Source organism: Episyrphus balteatus, chromosome 1 (assembly GCF_945859705.1).
Source record: "Episyrphus balteatus chromosome 1, idEpiBalt1.1, whole genome shotgun sequence".
Classification (NCBI taxonomy): domain Eukaryota; kingdom Metazoa; phylum Arthropoda; class Insecta; order Diptera; family Syrphidae; genus Episyrphus; species Episyrphus balteatus.
In genome coordinates, this window is record NC_079134.1 from 157,622,051 (window position 1) to 157,649,919 (window position 27,869).

General features: G+C 30.7%; 2 protein-coding genes, 2 long non-coding RNA genes and 1 other non-coding gene across 6 annotated transcripts in view; 2 read left to right on the forward strand and 3 right to left on the reverse strand.

Annotated features, from left to right (window-relative positions):
* Positions 1-657: 657 nt before the first annotated feature.
* On the forward strand, positions 658-3,483 carry LOC129906443 (xyloside xylosyltransferase 1). Its single transcript, XM_055982225.1, has one exon. The coding sequence runs from the start codon at positions 1,330-1,332 to the stop codon at positions 2,611-2,613; it is 1,284 nt and encodes a 427-aa protein (XP_055838200.1). The 5' UTR covers positions 658-1,329; the 3' UTR covers positions 2,614-3,483.
* A 7,191-nt stretch (positions 3,484-10,674) lies between these two features.
* LOC129921507 (uncharacterized) lies at positions 10,675-11,495 on the reverse strand. Its single transcript, XR_008773531.1, has 2 exons — positions 11,230-11,495; positions 10,675-11,171 (listed from the first exon to the last, which is right to left on the reverse strand). It is a non-coding gene; the product is annotated as an uncharacterized LOC129921507 (long non-coding RNA).
* A 1,599-nt stretch (positions 11,496-13,094) lies between these two features.
* The window catches only part of LOC129916636 (electron transfer flavoprotein beta subunit lysine methyltransferase-like), a 77,946-nt gene continuing 63,171 nt past the window's right edge, over positions 13,095-27,869 (reverse strand). For both annotated transcript variants that reach the window (XM_055996717.1, XM_055996728.1), the window contains exons 3-5: positions 13,806-14,000; positions 13,621-13,751; positions 13,095-13,475 (exon numbers count right to left, since the gene is read on the reverse strand). In XM_055996717.1, coding sequence (XP_055852692.1) covers positions 13,144-13,475; positions 13,621-13,751; positions 13,806-14,000 — 658 coding nt within the window. In that variant the 3' untranslated portion in view covers positions 13,095-13,143. The remainder of the gene's footprint in view (positions 13,476-13,620; positions 13,752-13,805; positions 14,001-27,869) is intronic.
* Trnaa-ugc (transfer RNA alanine (anticodon UGC)) lies at positions 13,517-13,588 on the forward strand. The gene has a single exon. It is a non-coding gene; the product is annotated as a tRNA-Ala (tRNA).
* Positions 21,395-22,211, reverse strand: LOC129916652 (uncharacterized). The gene is made up of 2 exons (XR_008772524.1): positions 21,949-22,211; positions 21,395-21,890 (listed from the first exon to the last, which is right to left on the reverse strand). It is a non-coding gene; the product is annotated as an uncharacterized LOC129916652 (long non-coding RNA).

Genomic DNA, 27,869 nt, shown 5'->3' on the forward strand with positions numbered 1-27,869 from the left:
GAGAATATATTTACAAACAATATAAAAATAGAAAACAAAGATATTTAATACTTTTTTTTCAACTAAATCATCATCAACCGCATTTTGATTTTAGGGGCGTTCATCCCAACTAACAATTGTGCTTCTATAAAGCTTTATAGAAGCAAAAGAAGCATGTATCAATCTTTACAGAAGCAAAATTGTTAGTTTGGATGAAACGTGTTTTTGGTAAACTTTTCCATTTTGCGATTAGGTAAAGTATTCCATTGTATATATATTTCCATAGTACTATCATGGAGTAAAACGATCTCAGGAACTCTGGTGGTAACTTAAAAAAGCAGAATTTGTATGAAATAAATACACTGAGCGCCACCTCAAAACAGTGGTGACTGGAGCTAATACTAAATTCGACTTCATGATAGTACTATAGAAATATATATACAATGAAGTATTCCAGGTTGCATGCAAATTTACCCCTATTAAAAACGCTGGTCTTGACAAAAATTATCGCATTGATTTGTTATAGCCTTTAAATATCCAGTGCTCACACACCTTAAGCTTTTATACTTTTTCTATTCTCCACCAGTCTAATCAACACCAAACAAAAAGCAAAAAAAAAAAAAAAACAATTTTGACACTTGACATTTTCATGAATGTCAACATTCTCAAAAAAAAAAAAAAAAGAAAAATAGTCCACTACTACAAAAACATATTTTAACAAAACTTAACAATTTTCTGCAAAAAAATTGATAGAAAACAATGTATTTTCCTACATTATTAATCACCATTAAACCTACTACCAACAAAACTATCCAAAAATAATCCAAAAACCCACTCAAAGACCCAATTTATAAAACTTTTCCAACTGAGTGCCAGATTTTTACTACCAAGATAACAAGTGACAAGTCAAGAAAAAAAAAAAAACGAAAAAAACTGGGTAAAATATTAAAATTTTTATTAAAATTCCTTTTTAACGTCCTTGGTTGGGAAGATACAAAAGCTATTTAGAAATTAAATTGCAAAAATCCAAAACACTCCGAAAAAATCATTCAACAAAAAATGCACCAAAACCTCCTGTGGCAATTCCAACATTAAAATCAATAAAAAAAAACAAACACAAAAAAACCTAATTAATCTCATTAAGACCACCCCAACCAGAATCACCCTCCTCGGCGGCCTCCACTTTTGGTGGCCCCGTTAATTTCAACAACGACAATCCACACCGCCACCGCGACAGCCAACAAAGTAGCTGTAAAGATTGTCCACACCAGCGACAATTCCAAAAAGATTCTCACAATCGTGACATGCCGACGTCGTCGGAAATCGTTAAGATTTAGCAAACTCTCGAAAATGAACAAGATTCTGCTGCTATTAATAATAGCAAGTGGTTTTCTCGTCATATTCTATGCTAATTCTGAATTCTTTAGTCGCAAATCTTTGTTTGCTCTCTTCCAAGGTAACAACAACGCCGCCTCCGTTGACAATAAGTCAAATGATGGCAAATATAATGACATTAGTCAAGTGGCTGCCGGTGGTGGTGGTCCGGCAGCTGCTCAACCTCTTATCCAACATCGCAGTAATAATAGTAACTCGTATTCAAATTCAAATCGAGTTAAATACATTAGTTGGCGCCAAAACGAAACCTCGCTCTATCATCATCCGCATCAGCATGGAGCGGCTGCTTCTTTGATGCTCGAACATCACATATTTGTGATTTACACGAAAGAGAATTATCAGCTGCAGCAAAAGTTCGAACTTTTTGCTCGCTCGCTGCTCAAATTCGCCACTATTAAATTACATCTCCACATTATCACAGATTCGAAAAGCGAATCATCTGCCGAGGAGATCTTGAAGCAACAACTTCGACACTATAAAAAGTCGATGTATTACACGCTTTATGATGTACATGAGTGTGCAGAGCGAATTACCGATATTGTTCAAGCAATGATGCCGTTTTTTAGCTCGAATCCGAGTTCATATTACAGCGATGCTTTATTCTATCTATCGCTTGGCTTACATCGATTAGCTGAGCCGCATATAGAGCGAGCGATATTGATTGATTGTGATGTGGTCTTCCGAGCGGATGTGCGTCTACTATTCGATGAATTCGAGCGTTTCTCTCCAGAGAATCTGTTTGGATTGTCACCAGAATTGACGCCAGTTTATCGACATATCCTCTATCGCTATCGTGCCAATTATCCAAATACGAATTTTGGTAGCTCGTATTATCCGAGTTCGGCGGCATTGGGAGCACCAAGTCTATCCGGAGGCAATAAACATAAACACAACAAGCATATCAAACATGGTTATCCAGGATTGAATTCTGGTGTTGTGATGCTGCATTTGAGGAAGATTAGATTATCTCAACTTTATCAGGAGAATTTGAAGGAGGTGAATGTACGTAAGATGGCTAATAAATATTCGTTTAAAGGTCATTTGGGAGATCAAGACTTTTATACGTTGCTTGGATATGAGTTTCCGAGTCTTATATATCGGCTGGATTGTGTTTGGAATCGACAGCTGTGTACGTGGTGGAAGGATCATGGTTATAGTGAAGTATTCGATACGTATTTTCATTGTGAGGGTAAGATACGATTGTACCATGGTAATTGTAATACAAGAGTGCCCGAGTAGAGATGGAAAATAATAATTAAGTTGTGATCAAATTTAAATAGTAGATGATGATGATGATGATTATAATGATGATGATGGATTCTTGGTCATAGTAAAAAGGATCGGATAGTCTTTTTCTTTTTGATATTTCTGTGTATAATCGAATGTTGAGTATAATAATCTTAGTGTTTCTTCTTTTATATTTGTTTAAAAGCTTGCATTTAATTAATATTCGGTGCAATTGGTAATTGGTGGAAATAAAGAAAATAAAGAGCACTTTAATTTTTGTTGTTGTTCTAAGTCAAAATCCCTAGGCCTTAGTTTCATCTGAGTTACAAAAATTTTTTGGCACATTTGTATACTTTTTTGATATGCTTTTTTTTTCAATTTTTTTTTGTTTATCTCTACATATAGAACCTTATTTTCGTTTGGAAGTCATTTTGTTAAATCACTTTATTTTGGTTCATATACAATTTATTTTAATTTTGGGACATACACTAAGCTTCTGTAACTCTGTCCATACCGTAATCCTAAGTGTAGTGATAGATAACATTTGACGCAGTTAGTAAAATATAAAATCCAAGACGACCGAGATGAAAATGAATTCGGGTCTGTCTTATTCGAAAACCAAATTTACCTGAACAAGGTTTCTATCACAATCTTAAACAATGCTTCAAGTATAATTTCTTTAAAACGGGACGGAATGACTATAAGTTGTACTTTGGTAGCTCTTAAATTGATCTCTCTCACATTCATGACACTGCGAGGCGGATAATTTCACAGAAGGCCCATAAACCTAGATAATTATTATCACCTAGATAAATTTTTAAATACATAACGCTGCTTTGAAATTATATTACTTTTTGGAAGAATTATTTTACACAACGCTCAAGCTGTTACCATGAGTGGTTTAGTGAAAAAAAATAAGATTATACCTTATTTCGGAAGGGGTCACAAAAATGCGACTTTCTAGAAATGATAACACTGCACAACAAGGTTTTGGATGAATAAACTATACAATACTTTTCCAAGGGTTTTTGGTGTGCTGAACTCGGATCCGGTTTCAGAAATGTTCTATCAGCTCTAGTTTTTGAAATATTGCCATTAGAAAATGCAAAAACACGTTTTTTGGCTGATAGCTCTGGTCAACAAAATTTGACTATTTTTATTATGAATAAACCAAAGTATACTTTTCCAATAGTTTTTGGTATGCTTAACTCGAATATGAAGTCAGAAATATTCTATCAATCTTAGTTCTTGAAATATTGCTGTAAGAATTTGCGAAAAAAGCGTGTTTTGGCTGTTTTTATGCTATGATGTAAGGTACCTTATTTCAAAACAATTTTTAAAGGTTTCTATAAGAACTGTTTTCCTTCTTTGAAAATCTGTTTAAATCTTTCCAATATCTGTTTTATTATCTGAGATATCTTAAGTTTAAGTACGTGTGTTTTGGCTTATTTTATCAATAACGTTATTTCAAACTGCAGTAACTTCAAATGAAAATATCTCGGATTATAAAAAAGATATCGCAAAGATTTAAACAGATTTTTAAAGAAGAAAAGCAATTCTTTATACAAACCTTCAAAAAGAGTGTTGAAAAAAATTCCCTCACAATGCAGCATAACTTCAGAATCAGGTGTTTTTGCATTTTCTTACGCTAATATTTTAAAAACGGGAGCTGATAGAATATTTCTGAATTCGGATTCGAGCTCAGCACATCAAAAACCTTTGGAAAAGTATTGTTTGGTTTATTCGTCATACAAAAACCTTAATTTTGTTGTGCAGTGTAATTGGGGTTCAATTTAATTTCAGCGTTCATTATGTTATATACATATGTTTCCAATTCGAAATGATTATTTCATTTGAATTTTTTTACTTCGTGAAAGTACAAAAAGTATAATAGCGTTTTTAAGAGCGCTGCAAGAACCTCCTCATACAAGGGGCCGATCATTTCTCCCATTGAACCTTGGGAAATACTTTTTATGGTTTAAATAGTGCAAAATTATGAAAAGTTGTCAGAGAAATCCAATGGGCCGCACTTGTTGACCTACTCGTAAATATGTAGTTTAACTTCTTTTGCTTGAAACATTTCTCGGCCGATTTGGAGCCAAGCCCCCTCCAAAACAAAATCTTGGCCACGGGCTTGGTTTAAGATCTGTGTAAGCCATTCAAACCTCATCGACCCCTAAGAATAACCAATACATATGCCATGAAAAACAGTTTTTTGAGGTCCATTTAGAAAGAATAGCTTCAACATTTTTGGCTTCAGAAAAATGTAGAAAATCTTATGCTCGCAATTGATAAAAAAAAACATTGAATTCGTGTAAAGTCCGTTTACGAACGATAATTTTAAGTGATTACGTCATATTAAAACAAGTTGTTTAAATAAAAAAAAAAATATCTAAACATTATTTGTATGTAAAAAAAAAAATTAAAAGAATTGGGTCTTTTCTGGTGCCTTTATATCCAAATCAAAGCTTAACTTATGACACATGATCTTATGTTGTTTGTCAACAACCATATAAATTCATGTCTTATTTTAATCGATTTTGTGTTTTTTTTTTTTTGACATTCTAATTTTGTGGGCTACATTTTGTCGGTGGAAAGCAAAATTGTTTTTAACAAACCCTATATACAAAACAGCTATTTAACATCTCGTTGACTGAAAATGTTTTTTTTTCAGTCTGGAAATTGTCGGGACAAAATTAATGAGGACCATTTTTGCAACTTTCCATTCAAGTGTATTTTGCAATTTTTCAAGAGAAAACTTCTAGTTTTTGAAGACTAACTATTTTAAAAATGTATAAATGAAGAATTTTTTACCGCACACCAATGAACATATTTCCAAAAACTGGTTGCTTGGAATGTTAAAGTGAGCTCTTATCCTTTAACATATCTCTAATTCTATGTTTGAATTGATCTTCACTGCCCAAATTACAAAATCCGTATTCATGTATTTAAAAAAAAATTATAAGATTGCAAAATGGACTTCCATTTTTTTGCTTCTGATTTTGATTTTTTTTTAACTTTGTACAAAATGCCCTTCCCTTCTATGAAAATCTATTTTATTTTTCTAGCATTATAACCTAATATTTAATTTAGCAATGTTTTCTTAAAATATTTAGTAGATCTAAAAAATATTGAAATTTTCGTTTTTTGCAAAGCGTTTTTGGGTTGTCTCTCCTTTAAAATGCTTGAAAGATTTTTTTTCTTCAAAGTGGTGTCTCATTGTCGCTTTATAATGTTGAATTAAACTTAGTTTATAAAAAAAAAACTCTTAAACAAAATCTTCATTACTACCAATTATCAATTGCACATTAAAAAAAAAACATTACATAACCAGGAATCGAAAAAAGCTGAAACTATTATACAACTTAAAACTATATAAAAATAATAATAAACTTCTTATACAACTGAACTAATTTTTTTCATTTTTTTTACTTAAAATGCTTCTATATAATTATTATAATTGTTGATTACAAAAAAAAAAAAAACTTTCTAACGAATTTACATCTTATTTAGCAAACAAAAGAAAACAAAAAAAATTACATCAAACTTAACTTATTTATAAACTTTCTAAAAATACAACGCAATTTAAATTACTTTTTAACAAAAATACATTTTAATTATGAACAAAATACATACATATATATTCCTGGTCCATGACAAAAGGGGGAAAAAAATATAATAATTTATATAACAAACAAAAATTATAAAAACAAAAAAATAAAACTGTTAAATCTACATTTTAGTATATAATCGAACTTTAATAAATGATCTCTTACGCGTATTTTACATACATATTTAATGGACAACGTTTTTACATACACAAATACACACATACACATATAAAACACATACACGTATTATATACACCCAAACACACATACACATTACCTTACAAAATACATGTTAGATGTATGTATAAATATATTTTTCCAAAACCTTATAATCTCTCTTATTATTTTTAATTAATAAAATATTTTTTTTTTGTAGAAAAAAAAACATAAAAATTAAAAAAAAAATATATATATCGGTATTTTTTATTTGTAATTAGAATAGACTAGCTAGGGCTATTTTTAAATAAATTAATAAAACAAAAAAATGATAAAAAAATCTCAAGTAGAAAATTATGTATTCTTAAATAAAAAAAAAAATGTTTATCAAAATTTTACGTGCAATTTCTTATTAGTTGTGTTAAATGTATAAAAATGTTTAATTTTCTTAGTTAAGAATAAATTTATATTTTATTAATAATGTTAAGTTTTAAAATATATCGCTTTCAAAAAAAATAATAAAAAAAAAAACAAATTAGTTGCCATATAAACAAATGTAATCATACGAAAATTTAAACAAAAAAAAATATGAAATATCTTATAAGAATCAAATTGCAATGCTTAACACAGATTAGTGCAAGGTTTCAAAAAAAAAAATAATAAATTACAACAACAACAGATCTTTTTAAAAAGCAAAATGTTTCCGTAAAGGCACATTTATTTTTTTTTTGTTTTATTTAACCATTTTTTCTATTAAAAAAAAATATATCTATATTTTATCTAGAAGAAAAGTAAAAAAAAATAGAAATCAAACTAATAAACTGTCTTGCAAATCTCTTTCCGTCTCCAGTAATAAAAAAGGACATTCCAATAGAAATTACTACTACATACAATACATACATATACATTATATAGGTACTATACAAAAAGTTAAAAAAATATTATCATTAATAAATAAAAAAAAAAAAATGTGGCATATTGCAAATACATATATTATATACATTATAAAAAAAATGTGTTAACAAAATTAATAAAGACTTTTTAATTTATAAACCAACATATATATAAAAAAATTAATAAAAAAAAACCTTACTTTATCATGGATTTATATTCTCAAAAAGAAAAAAAAATGCAAAAAAAAAAATAATAACTCGTAATAATTCCTATTACCGATGGTTACGTATACAATAAAGAAAAAAACTCGAAATAAATTATATAACAAGAATTCAAATGGTGTTTTCTTTTTGAATGGGGGCTTTGAGTGAAGTAAAAGCTTAAAAACGTAAAAGTGAAACCAGAAACATTAAAACCAAAGTAAAGGTAAAGTTTAAAAGCATTTCTGTTATATTTCAGATAATGTAAGAAATTGTTGCTGATGCTGGCTATTGTTTTAAATTCTCTGCGACAGTTAACGTTTTTGCCGTGATCAGAATTGCGATCAAGAAAGTAGAAAAAAAAGAGCTCAAACAAGAGCTTGTTGTGGATCGGCCAAAGCGGAGTGTATAGGAAAACTTAATGAACTTGGCAAAATAAACAAAGTCACTCTCCACTGGGTACCTGGTGTCCAGGGAAACGAGGAGGCGGACTCTCTAGCAAAAACGGGAGCGAATTCCCATTTAATGGGACCCGAACCGTATTGCGGAATAGGAGAAAATGTTATTAAAAATAAAATAAAACTAGACGAGGAGACCAGGAGAGCAAAAAACTGGGCAGAACTACCAAAACTGAGACAAGCGAAAATGCTTCTCGGGAACTACAACCGAGAGCGTTTCAAATCATGTATCAGTCTAAGTAGGAACAATCTCAGGTTAATCACTGGGCTCCTCACGGGCCACTGTAAGTTAAGAAGGCACCTACATATTTTGGGCTTAGTAAATAGTGCAACATGTAGATTTTGTAGCGAAGAAGAAGAAACACCAGACCACATCCTGGGTAGTTGCAATGCACTAATACACCAAAGATTTAAACACATGGGTCGCTACCAAGTCGAAGAGGATAAATTGCACTCTTTCAAAATACCCCAAATAATTTCATGAAAGGAATTAGGTTAGAGGAGGAGCTATAAAATGAGGTACTAACTCATAAAGCTTAAAAGGGGGGTACAATAGATCTTACAACATCAATCAATCAATCAAGCAAACATTTTAAGGAACTAGTCAAGTACTCAGCAGTTTCTTAGGCTCCTATCAATTCCTCTAGTCAGATCTTTACCTTATTTGAAAAAAAAATTCACTCCATTATTCACATAGCCATTTAAAAAAGGATTTTTTAAAAAGTTTATATGTAATTTGACAGTTTTTTTTTTTAAATTTAATGTGGACTTTAAATATAATGGAGTCATTAAATTGGACCTTAGTCATTGATAAAATTATCATTTCCTATTAAAATGGGTTTAGATGGTGAACTCAGACATCAAATAACAGAAAGCCTTTATCTTACAACCTATCACCTAAATAAGAGATCTGGGGGTCAATTCCCGATCTGTGAAACTGTGAAGTGATAAAAATTATATCATTTCAATTTTCAAAACGTTTTTTTATTTTATCGGGTTGGGGTCAAAATTCTGCCGGGGTCAAAATTCTATTGTCAAAATTCTGCTTTCAAAATTCTGCTTTACAAAATTCTGCTTTCAAAATTCTGTTTTTCAAAATTCTGCTTTTCAAAATTCTGCAAAAAATTAAAAAAGGGTTTGGAAAATGTTAAAAAGCGCGCGCTTAATGCTGGCAGAATTTTGAAAAGCAGAATTTTAAAAAGCAGAATTTTGAAAAGCAGAATAGAAATAAAGCAGAATTTTGAAAAACAGAATTTTCGTTAAAAAAGCAGAATTTTGAAAAGCAGAATTTTGAAGCCAGAATTTTGACCCGATCCCCATTTTATCACTTCACACTCAACCCTTTATGCGATTCTCAAACTCAATGTGTACCAAAAAGTACTAAATGAAAAAACTTTCATTTTTGAGGAAAATAGCTTATATGAACAAAAGTTTTCATAGTAAACAATTTCGAATTAGCCTTAGGGCCGGTTTGTAGACACTCGATTATCTTTAATCAAGGATTATTCCAGTTGATAATCGTAAATTTCGTTTGTTCACAAAAATTTTTATCAAAGAATCAATGATTTGAGCAGTTAATTTGAGATTTTGTTAATCATCCAATTTTGCTCGATTAGGTCTATTAAATCAAGGATTAACTGGAATTCAGTTTGTTCATACTTGATATTCTTACAAAGTTAGCCGGTTATTTTCCGACACTTCTTCAAGTCAATACGTCATTGAATTCTTAAAATCAATAAGACATACACTGTTGGCCAAAACAAATGAAAATTATAGAATAAAAAATTTTGATATACATATGTATATGTATTTATTTTAAATTAATTCAAATTAGTACATTTTCAACATAAGTACATTTATTTCCTTTTTATTAAGTAACAAAAAATAGCATAAAACAAAATAAGAGAGTTTCAAAGCGAATACTTACCCCTATTACGGTTGGCCTTTGTCATAAAACGACACAAAAACGACTAGCTCTGGAATCCAAAATTGAGGCTAAAGTATAGCAATTATCGTTTCATAAGGAAGAATGGCAGAGAGCGGAGGAAACTGTCAAGTTAAATATTCAATTTTACAAAAATTGCCGCTTCTAGAGCAAGCCGTTTTCTTGTCGTTTTATGACAAACGCCAACCGAAATAGGGATGGCTTTTTTCTGTTCGGTTTAAAGCTTGACCTCCATGTTTTGCATTTTAATGCAGTGCTCCTCCGCGGCGTCCAAAAGCTTTTGTTCGTATTTCTGTTGGCTATAATGCAATTGTTGCTGCTTTAAAATTTGCTGTTTTTTTTTTATTTCGTTTGTCGTCAGGGTCTTCGATTTTTTTAATCATTTCTGAAAATATATAGGTAGGTTCATATTTATTTAGATAAAAAAGTATTTAGGGCCGGTTTGTTGACACTCGATTATCTTTAATCAAGGATTATTCCAGTTGATAATCGTAAATTTCGTTTGTTCACAAAAATTTTTATCAAAGAATCAATGATTTGAGCAGTTAATTTGAGATTTTGTTAATCATCCAATTTTGCTCGATTAGGTCTATTAAATCAAGGATTAACTGGAATTCAGTTTGTTCATACTTGATATCCTTACAAAGTTAGCCGGTTATTTTCCGACACTTCTTCAAGTCAATACGTCATTGAATTCTTAAAATCAATAAGACATACATACACTGTTGGCCAAAACAAATGAAAATTATAGAATAAAAAATTTTGATATACATATGTATATGTATTTATTTTAAATTAATTCAAATTAGTACATTTTCAACATAAGTACATTTATTTCCTTTTTATTAAGTAACAAAAAATAGCATAAAACAAAATAAGAGAGTTTCAAAGCGAATACTTACCCCTATTACGGTTGGCCTTTGTCATAAAACGACACAAAAACGACTAGCTCTGGAATCCAAAATTGAGGCTAAAGTATAGCAATTATCGTTTCATAAGGAAGAATGGCAGAGAGCGGAGGAAACTGTCAAGTTAAATATTCAATTTTACAGAAATTGCCGCTTCTAGAGCAAGCCCTTTTCTTGTCGTTTTATGACAAACGCCAACCGAAATAGGGATGGCTTTTTTCTGTTCGGTTTAAAGCTTGACCTCCATGTTTTGCATTTTAATGCAGTGCTCCTCCGCGGCGTCCAAAAGCTTTTGTTCGTATTTCTGTTGGCTATAATGCAATTGTTGCTGCTTTAAAATTTGCTGTTTTTTTTTTTATTTCGTTTGTCGTCAGGGTCTTCGATTTTTTTAATCATTTCTGAAAATATATAGGTAGGTTCATATTTATTTAGATAAAAAAGTATTTATTTACTTACCTTCCTTACTGCTAGCGCTTTCAAATTCAACAAAATAATAACAAACTTCAAAAAATGAAAAAAAAAAACTTAATTCTTGATTAAGTTTCGACAACCAAACTGACAGATAGATTGGAAAATGGAATGATTTTTGGAAAAACTATGATTTGTTGATCAAAGTGAAAAAAAAGTGAACAAACGCTCTATGATTATCAAGGATTCTTAATCCTCAATTAAGGGGAATCCATAATGATCAAATCGACGATTTAACCCACTCTCAACAAACTGGCCCTTATTTACTTACCTTCCTTACTGCTAGCGCTTTCAAATTCAACAAAATAATAACAAACTTCAAAAAATGAAAAAAAAAACTTAATTCTTGATTAAGTTTCGACAACCAAACTGATAGATAGATTGGAAAATGGAATGATTTTTGGAAAAACTATGATTTGTTGATCAAAGTGAAAAAAAAGTGAACAAACGCTCTATGATTATCAAGGATTCTTAATCCTCAATTAAGGGGAATCCATAATGATCAAATCGACGATTTAACCCACTCTCAACAAACTGGCCCTTACTCTACCGGCCTAGGTTCGAATCCGGGTGTAGTTAAAATTTTTAATTGTGTTTTTTATTTGTTTATTTGTTTTCAAAAGAATATTGGGTTGTGATAAATAAATTTATCATGTGAAAAGATTTTGACATTTGTTTTATTTCTTTCACAAATCAAGAATCGAATTTATTATGAAAACGTGATAAAACTTATCACTTCACATTTTCACAGATCGGGAATTGACCCCCTGGTCAAAGGCAACGATCATACTCAAAATTCCTAAAGAAAAGCTTTATAAGATCCTTTATTGACGGAAAAATATTAGATGTTTAGAGTTGATTTCATAAAGTGGGAAAATTTAAATCAGAAGAGAAAAAATATTTAAGGAAAAAAGGTTTTCTAACGATTTTTTACGTTTTATCTCAAACGTTCTACTATGAAAGATAAAGGACGGTGAATTTCCAAAATGAGGTCCATCAGAAATGCAGTTTTTCAAATACCTAGAAAAAAAACGTTGCCAAGTAGAAAATTAGTAACATATTGATTTTTGAAACAAAATGTGGGCTTCTTCTTTTGTTTCTCAATCTATGAAAGTCCTGAAGTTTCCTCCGTCCGCTAGTCCCGTCAAAAAAAAAACTTGAATCTTAAAAACTGCAAGTTAAAAAAAAAATTTTACTAAATTTTTTAGCTGAGCTAATTCTAATTTTACACGCTTTTACTTTGTTTGACATTTTTTTGTTATAGGAAAAATGAAAAAAAAAAAAATTAAATAAGAGGCGCAATAATAGATGCGTTCCTTTGGAAATATTTATCTAATGCTTAGTACTTAAAGCTGCTTTGAACTACTTTTTCAGTATAGCAAAAGTAGTTCAAAGTAGTTTTAAGTACTAAGCAGTAGATAAATATTTCCAAAGGAACGCAGCTAATAAAAATAATTCTCAAAGAAATATTTTGGCGGCGAAGTTGCGAATGTAGTTAAATTCACATGATTTGTTTTTTTTTTTTTTAAACTCACTAGTTTAAAGAGTTTTAGACATTTTTACAAAATTTGTATTCATTTAATATTTTGGATTTGTGCCCTTACTCAAAGAAAGAAAAACGCTACCTAAGTTGGTTATTTTGAGGCCTTTATAGTGTTTATTTTATAAAGCTTATGTTGTATAAAAAAAAATGTTCAGAACTTTTTAAAACAGAGTTTCTAAAGCATAGGTATCTATAAAATGGAAACATTTAAAATGGATTTAACTTAAACTCATTAAAAACAAAAATATTTTTTGAATCCAAATCCAAAATAAATCAAATGACGCTTTTTCTTAAATAAAATACCTATCCGAAGTTTTTAAAGTTTAAGTATCAAAAAATAAACTTGTCATGTTTCTTTATTATCTAAATTTCCAAACATGAACATTTTTAAAACCATTATTTTCGATACAACAATTCTCAGTGAGTTCGTAGCTTGCCAGCTTCTTCATAAATTTCAGTCGATTTTCAGTCAATCCATGTCTACCAGGGTCACCAACAAATATCATCTTCCCTTGATTATGCAACTCATGCAACCACGGTAGAAGAGTTTCTGCAAAATCTGCATCATAAAAAACATCCCCTAGCAAAATTACATCTTCTTCAATATTTGAATTTCCAATAAGATTTTGTTTATTTGTTCCAATTCGTAGCCCATTCAATTTAGAATTCATTTGTGCGGCAACTGAAGCAACTGAAAACAAAATGACAATTAGACACAACATATAATGTGAAGGGGATGTAGCTCAGTGGTAGAGCGTTCGCTTTGCATGTGAAAGGCCCCGGGTTCGATCCCCGGCATCTCCAAGTTTTTTTTTTTTTAATTTTTTTAATCATACTTGGATCAATATCATTTGCTGTGACTGATTTTGCTTTGGACATCATTGCTGCTATTGAAGAGGCACCACATCCACTGCCAACATCGAGGACTTTTTTTGATTCAACTAGGATGGGATTATCCAGAATAAATCTAGATGAAAAAAATTAGGTAATTTGTTCACATATTATTTCAAAGTAATCAAACCGGCTTAATGCTTGACCACCAGGCCAGTAGAATCCCCAAAATGGATCATTTTCGAAAACCTTTTCGCTTTCTTCTCTTATAGGTTCATGGAATAATCGACATTCGGGTGTTATCAATCTAAGAGCTATTTCAGGAGTCAAATGAGCTCGTGAAATCTGAGTGTTTTCTTCGATTCGCTGTGCCAATTTGGATAACCTGGAAAAAGGGTTAGTTCAAATAATTTTAGGTTTTTAAATGAAAGGAAATATGAAATTTGTTTTTAGTGAAGCTTGCGCAAAAAAGAGCATTGGAATACTACCAATTTGTTTTCAATTTCATTCAATTACATTTAGCTTTCATTTCAATTTCATTTCAATTTATTTCAATTTCATTTCAATTTATTTCAATTTCATTTCAATTTCATTTCAATTTCATTTCAATTTCATTTCAATTTCATTTCAATTTCATTTCAATTTCATTTCAATTTCATTTCAATTTCATTTCAATTTCATTACAATTTCATTTCAATTTCATTTCAATTTCATTTCAATTTCATTTCAATTTTATTTCAATTTCATTTCAATTTTATTTCAATTTCATTTCAATTTCATTTCAATTTCATTTCAATTTTATTTCAATTTCATTTCAATTTCATTTTAATTTCATTTCAATTTAATTGCAATTTCATTTCAATTTCATTTCGTTTCGCCAAGTACTCTCGTCAAGTACTTCAAGGAAACCCCCCTTCTTTCCTAAAGTACAACAAATAATAAATTAATGCTTATCAACAGCTCATCTAACCAAGCAAACAAGAAAATAAACCCGGCTTAGTGCAATAACTGTATATCTTTCTTAAAAAAAAAGGAAATCCCAATTCATGCTCTGGCCGTGCTCTACATAATTTTTACAGATAATTGCACACACAAGAAATTCTTACAAACCAAAAAACTACATTTCGCTTTTCAAAAGTTGTGAAATCCAAAAAAAACCCCAACTGTGAAGCAAACTAAAAAAATGAGAGGAAAACCTCTCAGATGCAACTTACAAAAAAAAATTAATGTTCCAATTAGTCAATAAAAAGAATGGGAATCCCAACGCTTTCCCATATCAAATGAACATGAAAACAAAAAGTTGGTACTGGCAGTTACTCTTGAAGAAACCATAAAACAAAAAAAAAAAATAGTTTTTAATGTTTTACTCCCCAAAAAAAAAAAAATCGTATCAGTTTTGTTTTGATTTGGCTGTGGCTGGAAAAAAACAAACACAAAATTCTCCATAATTTATATCTCGGTCTACTTGCAGAGCTTGGAATTCCCCCGACCATACCAAACGAGAAGCTATCAATTTTAGCACACAAAACACGTTTTTTAATCATTTTTTTTTTTTTTTTTGAGAACTTCACGTTGGGTCTTGCTTACTGCTTTGCTTTGGTCAATCTAAAATGCACGCACATCCGCCGCCGAAGGTTGCTTGTACAACTTTTGGACTTTAGTTAAAGCACACCCCTGCTGCTGCCTGGCGACCGATAGCCATGAAACACTCCGATTTTTTGTGTTTGTTCGTTATAAATTTCGTGTTTGGTAGAATGGAGATGGTAACTTAAGACTTTGAAAACAAGCTCAATTGTGCACTTCTCCTTCCTCACTTCTTGGCATGGAATTCGAGCACAGTTCCAAGAAACTCTTGACTTGACCACTTTTTTATGTTGGGTCTCAACTTTAAAGCAAATAAAACCCATCGAATGCACGTATAAACGTGACGTAGATAGAGTCTTCAGGTTTTTTAAATCCAAGACAACAATAAACAAAAACAACACGAGTGTTGTTGGGTTTGAATCTACTTGCGTAAGTCAAGAGAGCTATCAATTTGATGTTACAAAATATGAAAACAAGTCGTACTCTCTGAAGCTGGTTTGAATCTCTTTTTGTTTTTTGATTCTTAAAAAAAAAGCTTTTATGGCTTTAAGAGCATTTGGAAGCTGGGAAAATCCAAACTCAAACCAATCTTCAAGTTCTCTTATTTGTTTTTTTTTTTATACATTAGATAGATAGCCTGGTTTTATCTGGTTTTGGTCTCGTGAATCATTTTTCTCTCGAGACTTGGAAAAAAAAAACTAAATTGGAATTCCAGCAGATGCTAGGTTTTTATGCATGATCATGAAAGGCATTTATAGATGTGAGAAGATTTGGGGGCTTGATTTCGGATGTATAAAAATTCGGTTTAATTTTATGATTGATGGAGGGGAAATGGTCAGGGCTTGGCATTGTAAAAGGGAACAAAAGACAACGATGTTATGTTCAGTTGATCACGTTTTTTTTTTTGGTTTGATGGAATACCAAACTATCTGTACTGGATATTTAGCACGTATTTGGGTAGTCTTTTTGTTTGTTCAGAAATTTCACTTTAAACATTTTTTGGAAAGAAAGAAACATTTCAATTGGGTTTGACTAGCGATGGAAAGCAATTTCAACGAATTTAATACAAATCGTATCTACTCGGGAAAAACAGCATGAGTAGATGATTGATGACAGATTAACCAAAACATCTACTAGGTATTAGTAGACTACCACCTCCAGTGGAACAGGGCTATTAAAAGAAGGTATCGAAAAATAAATCAAATATGATGAAATCATTTTAAAATTCGCTTCTTGCATCAGATTTTGATAAATCGTGTTAGGAATAAAGAAGTTCTTCGTAAAAATTATTTCAAATATCGAACAGCTAAATAATAATAAATTATTCCTATATTAAAAACGCAAATGCGCAACAATTTTATAGAAAGGGATACTTGCCCTTCAGTCTTGGGTTGTATTGTATTTTGGTGATAACTGCATTCAAAAATAATCTTTTAAAGACTACTTCTTTGATATTTTTTGCCTATATTTAGACTGAAAGTTCGTGAGAAATGATTATAATTTTTTAGTCAAAACAGCTCTTTAAAAATATTTTAATAAACATTTGAAAGCCCTAAATTGATAGTTCCCATTTTGGCAGTTATTATGTATTTATACTAAACATCCAAGATATATTTATTTAGGTCGCAAAAAATTGGATCGCTCATTTTCTTAAACACTGTCATAACTCAAAAAAACTAGTTTTTCAGGAAACGAACTTTAAAGTTGGCATCGATATATTTTGTAGGTATGTATGTAAAAAGTTAGTTACTAAAACAAAAGAAGTGCTCCTTTTTCGTCAGTTTTAAAAGCTTAGATTTCTTTTATCCAATCACTTTTACATTAATTACTCAAAATTCGTAATTTTTTTAACTATGCAGTATTCAAGTAAATGAGCGATATAGCCCAAAATACTGCTTGATGTTTAAAAACGTGTCCCTATGGTTGAATTTCATTTTTCAAAAAGAAAATTACAAATCAGTATACAACAAAATAGAATGTAAATTTAACCCAAATTTTGTTTGAGTTTTTCGCAAATCACAGTAACATTGTGGTTTATCTTGATTGATTGATCGACTGATTGATCATATTTTTGGTGTGGGATCTATTGTGTCCCCCTTTTAAGTTGGCTCAGTTGGTTCCTTATATTACAGCCCCTCCTCTCACTTAATTCCTTTCAGGAAATTGAGTATTGGGGGTATTTTCATACAGTGAAATTGTTCCTCTTCGGCCTTGTAACAACTCAGGTGTTTACATCTTTGGTATACAGGGTGTCCCAAAAGTTAACGTCGAAACGAAAACGGTAGATAGGGTAGGTGGTGACAGTTATCAGAAAAATAATAAAAAAAATCGCAGCCATATATTTTGGGAGTTATGGGCATTTGAAAAAAAGTCGAAAAAATGGTCACCCTGTGACGGTTTTTCATGTGCCGTGACTACAAATCTTAATTTTTCTAATTTTTTTTGTTTTGTTACGGAACCTTGAATAACCTTGCTATCAAATGCATTCAAAAATTTTAACTCAGCTGCGTCAGTTTTAAAGAAAATATTACTTTTTTACCCAACTAAGTACTAAAAAATTTTACATGACTCTAATTCAATGAGCCGTAGTGTAAAAAAAATGCACTACGATGTTTCGGCAAGTTGCCCTAAAAGTTGGTGTGTTCAATTCTCTTTTCAAAATGGTACAACATTGTTGGGAATATTCCATTAATAAGCGAGATAAATTTTTTTTTCTTAAGAAATCCGACTTTTTTTTAGGTAATTTTTCCATATTATTTAAGTTTTTGTATTCTGAAAGGTTCTGAAAGGGTACAAAACTTGAATAACATGGAAAAATTACCTCATAAGAAAGTCGGATTTCTTAAGAAAAAAAAATTTATCTCGGTTATTTATGGAATATTCCCAACAATGTTATACCATTTTGAAAAGAGAATTGAACACACCAACTTTAAAGGCAACTTGCCGAAACATCGTAGTGCATTTTTTTTTACACTACGGCTCATTGAATTAGAGTCATGTAAAATATTTTAGTACTTAGTTGGGTAAAAAAGTAATATTTTCTTTAAAACTGATGCAGCTGAGTTAAAATTTTTGAATGCATTTGATAGCAAGGTTATTCAAGGTTCCGTAACAAAAGAAAAAAGGAGAAAAATTAAGATTTGTAGTCACGGCACATGAAAAACCGTCACAGGGTGACCATTTTTTCGACTTTTTTTCAAATGCCCATAACTCCCAAAATATATGGCTGCGATTTTTTTTATTATTTTTCTGATAACTGTCACCACCTACCCTATCTACCGTTTTCGTTTCGACGTTAACTTTTGGGACACCCTGTATTTGTGCATTGCAGCTGCCCAGAATTGTGATCTGGTGTTTCTTCTTTTTCATTACAGAGACCAGATCATGAGGTTGTTCCTACGTAAGCTGATTTAGGAACTTTCTAATTGATTAGTATAATCTTGATCTGTGATTAGTAGTGATCTTATTAAAGGGAGGCATAGTTTGAAGCCCTTTACTAACAGCCTGGTACATCAATAAATGTGGTCTATTACTTTTAAAATTTCACAATGAAAACAGAAAATGTGTCACATCACTAAGATCAACTGGTTTTATCATTTATATAAGTAAAAAAATATTTTTTCCTTAAAAAAAAAAAAAAGTTACGCATACGCCACAGTGCCCGTACATAAAACTGCTTTAAACCATAAAGATTAATTTATTTTTTGCTCATATTTTGTCCATATAAATACTAATTTTAGTTCTTGGGTTATATTCAAGCTTTTTGTAATAGGGTAAGGTGGTATAAGAGTGCGCATTTTAGACAAAATACCAAATAAAACAATAACAAAAAGAATTTAACTACTTTTTTTATATATAGTTTTTAGTTTATAATCCAAGCAACGAAAAAAACTTAAAACTGGTAACAAAAATGTATTAATTCAAAAGTTATAAACAAAATACCACATTAGGAAATTTGCGCACTCTTATACAGCCTATTGTGTAAGAGTGCGCGGCTTAGTTTGTAAGAGTGCGCAGCTGCGCACAGGTGTAATTTCGCACAAAAGTCGCAAATAAAATTGCCTATCTTTAAATAAACAGAGTATTTTTCAACAAATCACTCCTTGCATGAGGAACAATCAATTTAGTCTTCGATTAATGGTTCCGAGAAAATTTCAATATTTCCTAGTTACTTTCATTCGCTTGTTTTTTGTAAATCTTTTATTTGGTTTCTTTTTGGTTGGAATTGCTTTTTCTAGCTGCTGTTTGCTGGTATATGGACAAATGCCAGTTATTTTGAAGCCTTGGATAGCATTTACTGCTCTAATAACCCGCGCACTCTTATACATCATCATGGTGCGCACTCTTACACGCTCAGACATGTAATCGAAGAATATATATATATTTCACAATTCACGTTATGACTAGTCTTACGTTTTCCTCAAATGTTTCTTTTTGTTGACTTTTTAATGTCCCATACTTTGTTTATTGTTATTTTTTGTTGTTAAGCGGAAAATTTAATTTGTTTGGCAAGAAATATTGGAAAAAAAAGTGCTAAAAAACTTAAACTTAACTAGCACCTCTGTTTACAAACACATTTGCATGAAATTTTGACAGCAGATCAAACTCACTTAGATCTTACCAAAATAAGTGCATTCAGTCTTATATTCCGTTTCAAACCGTAGAAAATGGCCTTGCGCACTCTTATCAACCGCGCACTCTTATACCATCCTACCCTAGTGTTACCAGATTTGGTAGAAGAATAGCTGATGACAGTGTTGATACAGGTAGAACATTTGTTCAAGTAATAAATTTATGTATGTTTGGTATAAAGGCAAAAATCTATTGTTTCTACATTATTTAATCTTCAATATTTTACCTTGAGCCCAATACTGAAAAAAAATTATCTTCACAATAAAGAAAAAGAAAACTGCACATTTTTAAATTACATTTTTTTATCTGGAGAAAACAGTTGACAACAATATTTATTAACAATGTTTTTTTTTTTGCTTGCTTTGATGGTTAGTGAACTCAAAATCCAATTCAGTCAAAATCACACGTTGAATTATGAAATTTGTTCATGGATGTGACTTGTGAATTAATGTTTTCTTTTTGAAAAATTCCACTCATTCACAAAACAAACAAACAAACAAGCAACGAAAAACCTTCCCAAATTATACAGAAATTTTAAATACTGTATTTACCTGATTAATCTGGAAATTTTACTTGCCTCACCTTAAGGCTTTATCATTTGATTCATCTATAGAAAAAAAAACCAGAACCAGATGGTTGTTCTGTAAATGTGTTCGTGATACTTTTTGTAACATTAATTGACAGCAATTTGATTGGAATCGATCATTTGACAGATCAGACAGCAAAATTTTGAATTGCATTTTCTCATAATGTACCTACACCTACTTATAGCTGCCAACTAAAGTCATTTAATTCATTGATCGTTGATTTGATCTCTGTTACTTCCGGTTAAAATTTAATTGAAGTACTACGATACATAACTCAAAATACTGGTATAACAAATGGCTTTAGTCGCAGTGGATTGAGACCGTTATTGATGCATTTCCTATTCATTAAATATGACCTTATATTGCACACAGACACAATGTATCTGCTAGACTGCAAATAAACTTGATCAAAATGAGTGGGGGATTTCAAATATACAATTATTTTATCAATTTATGAATATTAAATTAGAAATGCATAAATTTGTTATAGAACACACGCCATCAAGTGGATGGCTATGGGTTATTTTTTTTAGCTGTCAACTAAAGGTGGTAAATATAATAATTAATTTGACGAGGCTACTTTTTTTTTTAGAATTTTGATGGAGGGCCATGAAAAGAGTTGGCTAAAATACCATCATTCATGTTTTTTTTTCAAGCAAAAATTACAAAGTCAACTTTAACAAAAATTTTTATCAAAGAATCAATGATTTGAGCAGTTAATTTGAGATTTTGTTAATCATCCAATTTTGCTCGATTAGGTCTATTAAATCAAGGATTAACTGGAATTCAGTTTGTTCATACTTGATATTCTTACAAAGTTAGCCGGTTATTTTCCGACACTTCTTCAAGTCAATACGTCATTGAATTCTTAAAATCAATAAGACGTACACTGTTGGCCAAAACAAATGAAAATTATAGAATAAAAAATTTTGATATACATATGTATATGTATTTATTTTAAATTAATTCAAATTAGTACATTTTCAACATAAGTACATTTATTTCCTTTTTATTAAGTAACAAAAAATAGCATAAAACAAAATAAGAGAGTTTCAAAGCGAATACTTACCCCTATTACGGTTGGCCTTTGTCATAAAACGACACAAAAACGACTAGCTCTGGAATCCAAAATTGAGGCTAAAGTATAGCAATTATCGTTTCATAAGGAAGAATGGCAGAGAGCGGAGGAAACTGTCAAGTTAAATATTCAATTTTACAAAAATTGCCGCTTCTAGAGCAAGCCGTTTTCTTGTCGTTTTATGACAAACGCCAACCGAAATAGGGATGGCTTTTTTCTGTTCGGTTTAAAGCTTGACCTCCATGTTTTGCATTTTAATGCAGTGCTCCTCCGCGGCGTCCAAAAGCTTTTGTTCGTATTTCTGTTGGCTATAATGCAATTGTTGCTGCTTTAAAATTTGCTGTTTTTTTTTTATTTCGTTTGTCGTCAGGGTCTTCGATTTTTTTAATCATTTCTGAAAATATATAGGTAGGTTCATATTTATTTAGATAAAAAAGTATTTATTTACTTACCTTCCTTACTGCTAGCGCTTTCAAATTCAACAAAATAATAACAAACTTCAAAAAATGAAAAAAAAAACTTAATTCTTGATTAAGTTTCGACAACCAAACTGACAGATAGATTGGAAAATGGAATGATTTTTGGAAAAACTATGATTTGTTGATCAAAGTGAAAAAAAAGTGAACAAACGCTCTATGATTATCAAGGATTCTTAATCCTCAATTAAGGGGAATCCATAATGATCAAATCGACGATTTAACCCACTCTCAACAAACTGGCCCTAAATCTCCTAAATTTAGGAAAACTAAAAACATGAAGTACTCAAAACTTCATCGAAGTTCTTAAAGCCGTTTTGGAGAAAATTGCAATAACTCCAAAATTTTGTTCGATTGTCCATGGTTAGCACTGATTATTAATTACCAACTTCTTAAAAATCAAAATTTATTTTTTTTTTCAGTGTAAAAATGGTCCTTTTTACACTTTTTCCTAATTAATCATGGTAATTCCAACAAATTCTACGGACACCCCCACCCACCCTTACTTCAAAAGTTATGACAAAGAACATTTTTGAAAAATGTGAATTTACTTTTTCTAAAATTATAAAATTAAAATAAAGGTCACTGTGGTGTATGCGTACTATTTTTTTTTTTTTTTTGAGGTGAATAAAAAATAATGCTGCAATAATTTTTAAACTAAGGGTAGGATAGCGAAAATAAAAGTTGAGTTAACTTGGGAAACCAAGGTTTTAAACTTAAGTTTTTTTTTCACAGAAAAAAAAAAATCATAATTTTTAATAGGTACCTAATTTTTTCGGTTTCTAATATAAAAAAAGTTTTTTTTTCTTTTGAAAAAAAGTTTGGCTATTCTGGGCAAACGTTAGGTTAACAAACCACAGTGCAAAACTAACAATTTTTACACTGAATAAAAAATATATATTTTTTCTGATTTTTTTTGTGAAAATGTAGGAAAACATATATTGGAATATCCTGGGCTAACCTGTTAACAAACAGTTAAAATAAGAATAACTTTAAAATTACTTTTAAAATACCCCCAAAATATGAAATACGAAAATATTAAAACAAAAAAAAAATAGAGCTGCTAGAAAGAAACCAATATTTTTTTTGGGTTAAATAAACCCAAAAACCATATTGCTGCTGTGCAGCATGACACAGTTTTAGATCTTCTTTCATCGCTAAAAGATGACTATTCATCTGGTCCAGATGCCATTCCCCCAATTCTTTTAAAAAAGTGTAGGAACACATTAGTTCAGCCCCTTCTCTTTTTGTTCGAGCTGTCCATTAAATCAGGGAAATTTCCGTGTCTATGGAAGAAATCATTTCTTACTCCAATTTTTAAAAAAGGTGATAAGACATTAATTACCAACTATAGACCTATTTCCAAACTATCTTGCATTCCGAAGGTCTTTGAACAAGTTGTTTGTGAGAGTATCGCTTTTTTCAGTAAAAATCTTATATGTGAGCAGCAGCACGGGTTTGTAAGAAAAAGATCAACTGCAACTGTAACAAACCTGCTCACCTTTCTTCATAAATGTTCTAATGCATTAGAGCAGGGAAGGGAAGTAGACTGCGTATACACAGACTTTTCAAAGGCATTTGATCAGCTTAGTCATAAAGTCATCATTTTTAAACTTAAAGCTTTTGGGTTTCCACCATTTTTCATAGCGTGGGTAGAATCATACCTTATTAATAGGTCCTATCAGGTAAAATTTAGAAACTGTCTTTCAGATTCTTTCATTGCTCACTCAGGTGTCCCTCAAGGAAGCCACCTGGGCCCTTTTTTATTCATTCTCGCTATAAATGATGTATCATCATGCATGCGTTCGAGTGAAATTTTAATATTTGCTGACGACATGAAGATATTTAAAATAATTAAATCTAACGAGGATCACGTTCTTTTACAGAACGATATTAATAGTTTTAGTGTTTGGTGTGAAAAAAATGGTCTAACATTTAACCCAGTTAAATGCCAGACAATTACTTTTTCTAGGAAACGATTTCCGAGTGTTTTTGATTATTGCATTTTGCAACAGCAACTTTGTCGAGTTGACCGTTTCAGGGACTTGGGTGTTCACTTTAGCTCAAATTTAGAATTCACTGAACACATCAATTACATTATAAATAAAGCTAACTCTATGCTCGGTTTTATTAAACGTTGGGCAAAGGAATTTAATGACCCCTATGTTTCACTTTCCTTATATAATTGTTACGTTCGACCCCATCTTGAATATGCTTCGCAAGTTTGGACTCCATTTTATGAAATTCACAAAAGCCGTATTGAATCAATTCAACATAATTTCATAAGATTCTCTCTAAAGGGACTTCCTTGGCCTGATCCTTATAACCTGCCTCTATATGAACAAAGGATCCAACTTCTTTAGATTCAAACTCTATATCAAAGACGAGTTAATAATGACCTAATATTTCTCCATCAACTTCTAATGGACACATTGATGCTCCAACCTTGTTAGCCTGTATCGGGATTAATTATCGCGGAGGGTCACCACCTTCGAAGATTTGAACTTTTACACGTTGACTTTCATAGAACAAACTTTGGCATACATGAACCTCTTAATCGTATGTGTAAACTTTTTAACTTAAACACATCTTATATCGACTTAAATTAAGTAAGGTGGGATTGAAAACAAGTTTTCGGACCAGTGCACCACTATCGTAATTGTTTTTCAATGTCTGTATTAATTTTATAATGTAATATATGTTAATTGTTAGTTTTGTATCGTAGTATATATTTTTGTGCATGTGTTATTTACTAACCACTAACACATGCACTTATGATGAGCCTCTGATTATAGATTGCAGCTTGCTTTAAGCTCACTACATCGGAAATTTCTGAAGTGTAAAAAAAAAAAAAAAAATCCATTCCTAGGAAAAAATTTTCTTTTTCCACTTTTTTGAATAATTTTTTATTTAAACTGTCAGATCCGTTATTGCTCATGACAGCTTCTAAATGGCACCAAATTCAATTAAATATCATGTAACCTATAACCAGTGGGCAAGCAAGATGTTTCCAACGATACCTCATTTATCAAATTAAAATAAGAAATTTAGAAGCTATGATGGAATAGATGAACACTTCTGTCTTTAAACTTATTTTACTACTATATTTTAACCTGCTTATAACTATATGACAAGCAAGACGTTTCTAACGATACCTCTTTCGTCAAAATACGATGAGTAGTTTAGGAGTTATGGTAGAATAAATTCCAATTTTACTGTCAGATTTGAAATAAATAAGGCCAATTTTTTGAAAGGGTTATGCACATACATTTCCACATTATACACGTAAAATATTTTTAATGAATTCGCAACTTCCTACGTCACAATAATAATAAAATTCTCATTTAAAAATAAAAAGTTCAATTGTTATAGGGTTGTGCCGTTATTTATTTTAATTTAACAAAACATTCTCAAAAGAATGTTGTAAAACTTCTTTTTTTTTTTTTCAGTTTATAGCTTTTAAATTTGATTCATTTACAAATTTAAATCAAAACAAAATAAAAAAAATATTTTACAAGATGCTAAAATGTTTTATAACGGTCCGAAACGGTGCATCCTTCACAACGGAACTGTTCTGTAGTGAGTTATTATTGATTCCTGTAAACCTGACAGTTTCGGAGGCTCGTGCGTATATCGAACTTTGACTTTTTTTTGCAAAAAAAAAGAAAGAAAAATAACAGAAAAGCGAAAAAATATAATAATTTAAACTCAAAAGGTGTTAAATTATGGATGATTCATTCAATTTGGGACTCCCCAAAACTTGAATTTCTCAGAACTTGATACCAAAAAAAAAAGTACTCAAGTTTATTTAACGTGTCCAATTCAAACAAACAAATTCAAAAGGTGCTATTGAACGTTTTTTTTTAAACAAAAAAACAAAAAATCCACCTTTTTATTATTCATCCATAACACCCCATTAGAGTGTCTTTGATGATAATGAGTTGTGAAGGAGGAACAAAGTTCGCATTTTACTGAATGAGACTTGATGCCGTAATTATTATTCATTTTAATTAACATCTAACCAAGGCTTCACACGTTCTTAATTTCCTTGGATTTTATAATAGCATACTAGATCGAAAGTGTCTTATTAAATATTCATCTCAAGTTTCTTGAACTCTTTTTTTTTCCACTAAACTTATGATGGCTACAAGATGCGATGTTTTTTTTTTTTGACGAACTTAAAATAAACCCTCAAAATCTCAAATATGTATAATTGCATATTGTACCGTTAACAAATTTTATTTTTAACGTCAAAAAAAAAAAAAAAAAACCAAATCAAAAACAAAACAAAGCCACAAATCGATGATTTACACATCCGGAATATAACTGAAATCCATAAAACGTGGGGAACCTGTTCATTGTTTCGTCTGCGTATTTACATATACATTCCTCTATATAAAGCAGAAAGCAATACAAAAAAAAAACGCGTCACAGTCAGCTGAAATTATGAAATTCCAGCTGGAAGACCACTTAACCTAGAAAACGTGGGACAACAACGGACAACTTGTTGCAGCCAATATTATCCCCATACGTGGAATGGAATTTGGAATTTCGTAACAATATGAAAATTTTCAATTTTTTAAATAAGGGGTTCCACATTATTCAGCTTTCAGCAGGCAGAAGATGCATATTATGCTAATTAAATTTACACGGGGAAAGTGGGTAAAAGTGCTACCGCTAATACAATTTACAGTGGACCAAATACAATACAATCAATTAAAAAAATAAATTTATGTATTTGAAAAAATTACTAAAACTTGATTAAATCCATTTATTTAATTGGGCTTCTACCATCTTTTCCTTCGAAAACTAAAAGCCAACTACTGCCTATAACAAGAGGGCGGTTAAAAAGCTTCTAATGATACCTCATTTGTCTAATTGTGATAAGTAGTTTAGAAGTTATGATGGAACAGATGAATACAAATCGACCAGACAGTTGAAATTGGGTTTAACGTTACTGTAGTAGTTTATTTGATTAGGAAAAAAAAAATTTAAACAAAGACAAACTTTAAAGAAAATATTCTTTCTTTTTTTTTCATTTACTTAATGAAAATGCCCCACTGTAAATGTAAAGCAATACAGTTCAACTTGTATCTAATTTATTGATATTGACATAGTGATATGGCATTTATTTTGGGTTTAAATTAAAGTTTTTTTTTGTAAACTTTCAAGTTTGTTCGTACAGACAAAGTCCAAAGTTTATTTTTATGGTCTAGCCTCTAGCCGGTTGGAATGAGTTGGCATTTTATTTTTGTTAGCACTTTACCTACAAGATAAAGCAGACTGAGAAATTTAAATAGTAGATGAGGAAATCCGTTGAGGTGTAAAATTTGGTTAGTGTTAAGTCATTGTATCTACATATTTAAATAATTTTGAACTTCGATTCCAGTGAAGTTTATTGTTTATGGGCATTATATTGAAAGTGATTGTTTGGCATTTGGGTTTTTGGCTGCAAAGTGTATTCAGTGTATAATTGAAGGTTTTCAATAGTTCAACGAATATCCGTTTAAGAATATAATAATTTATTATATTATTGACAAGTTTTTGGTGAAAATAATGTCTTATGTTAGCTGTAATGTAGTTGTTTAAGTTATAAATGAGTTTGAAGAAAATCATTTTGATGCCAAATTGATTCACCTTTAGAGCTGATGATGAAATAAAATCCTTTTTGCTATGCGAGAAAAATAAGGCACGTAAAATCAAGCTTTTCTTGAACGCCATCTACTTTCGTTTACGACAGCGGCGGCGCACAATGGGACCAAACGACCAAAACCATCTCAAAATTGGTTTTGACAAATGTAATCATTTCAAAAAAGTAATGATTGTTTAACATGATAGAAATGTGCGCAATTATGATAGCAAACATTGCTTTTTATTATATTTTGGATAAAAGAACT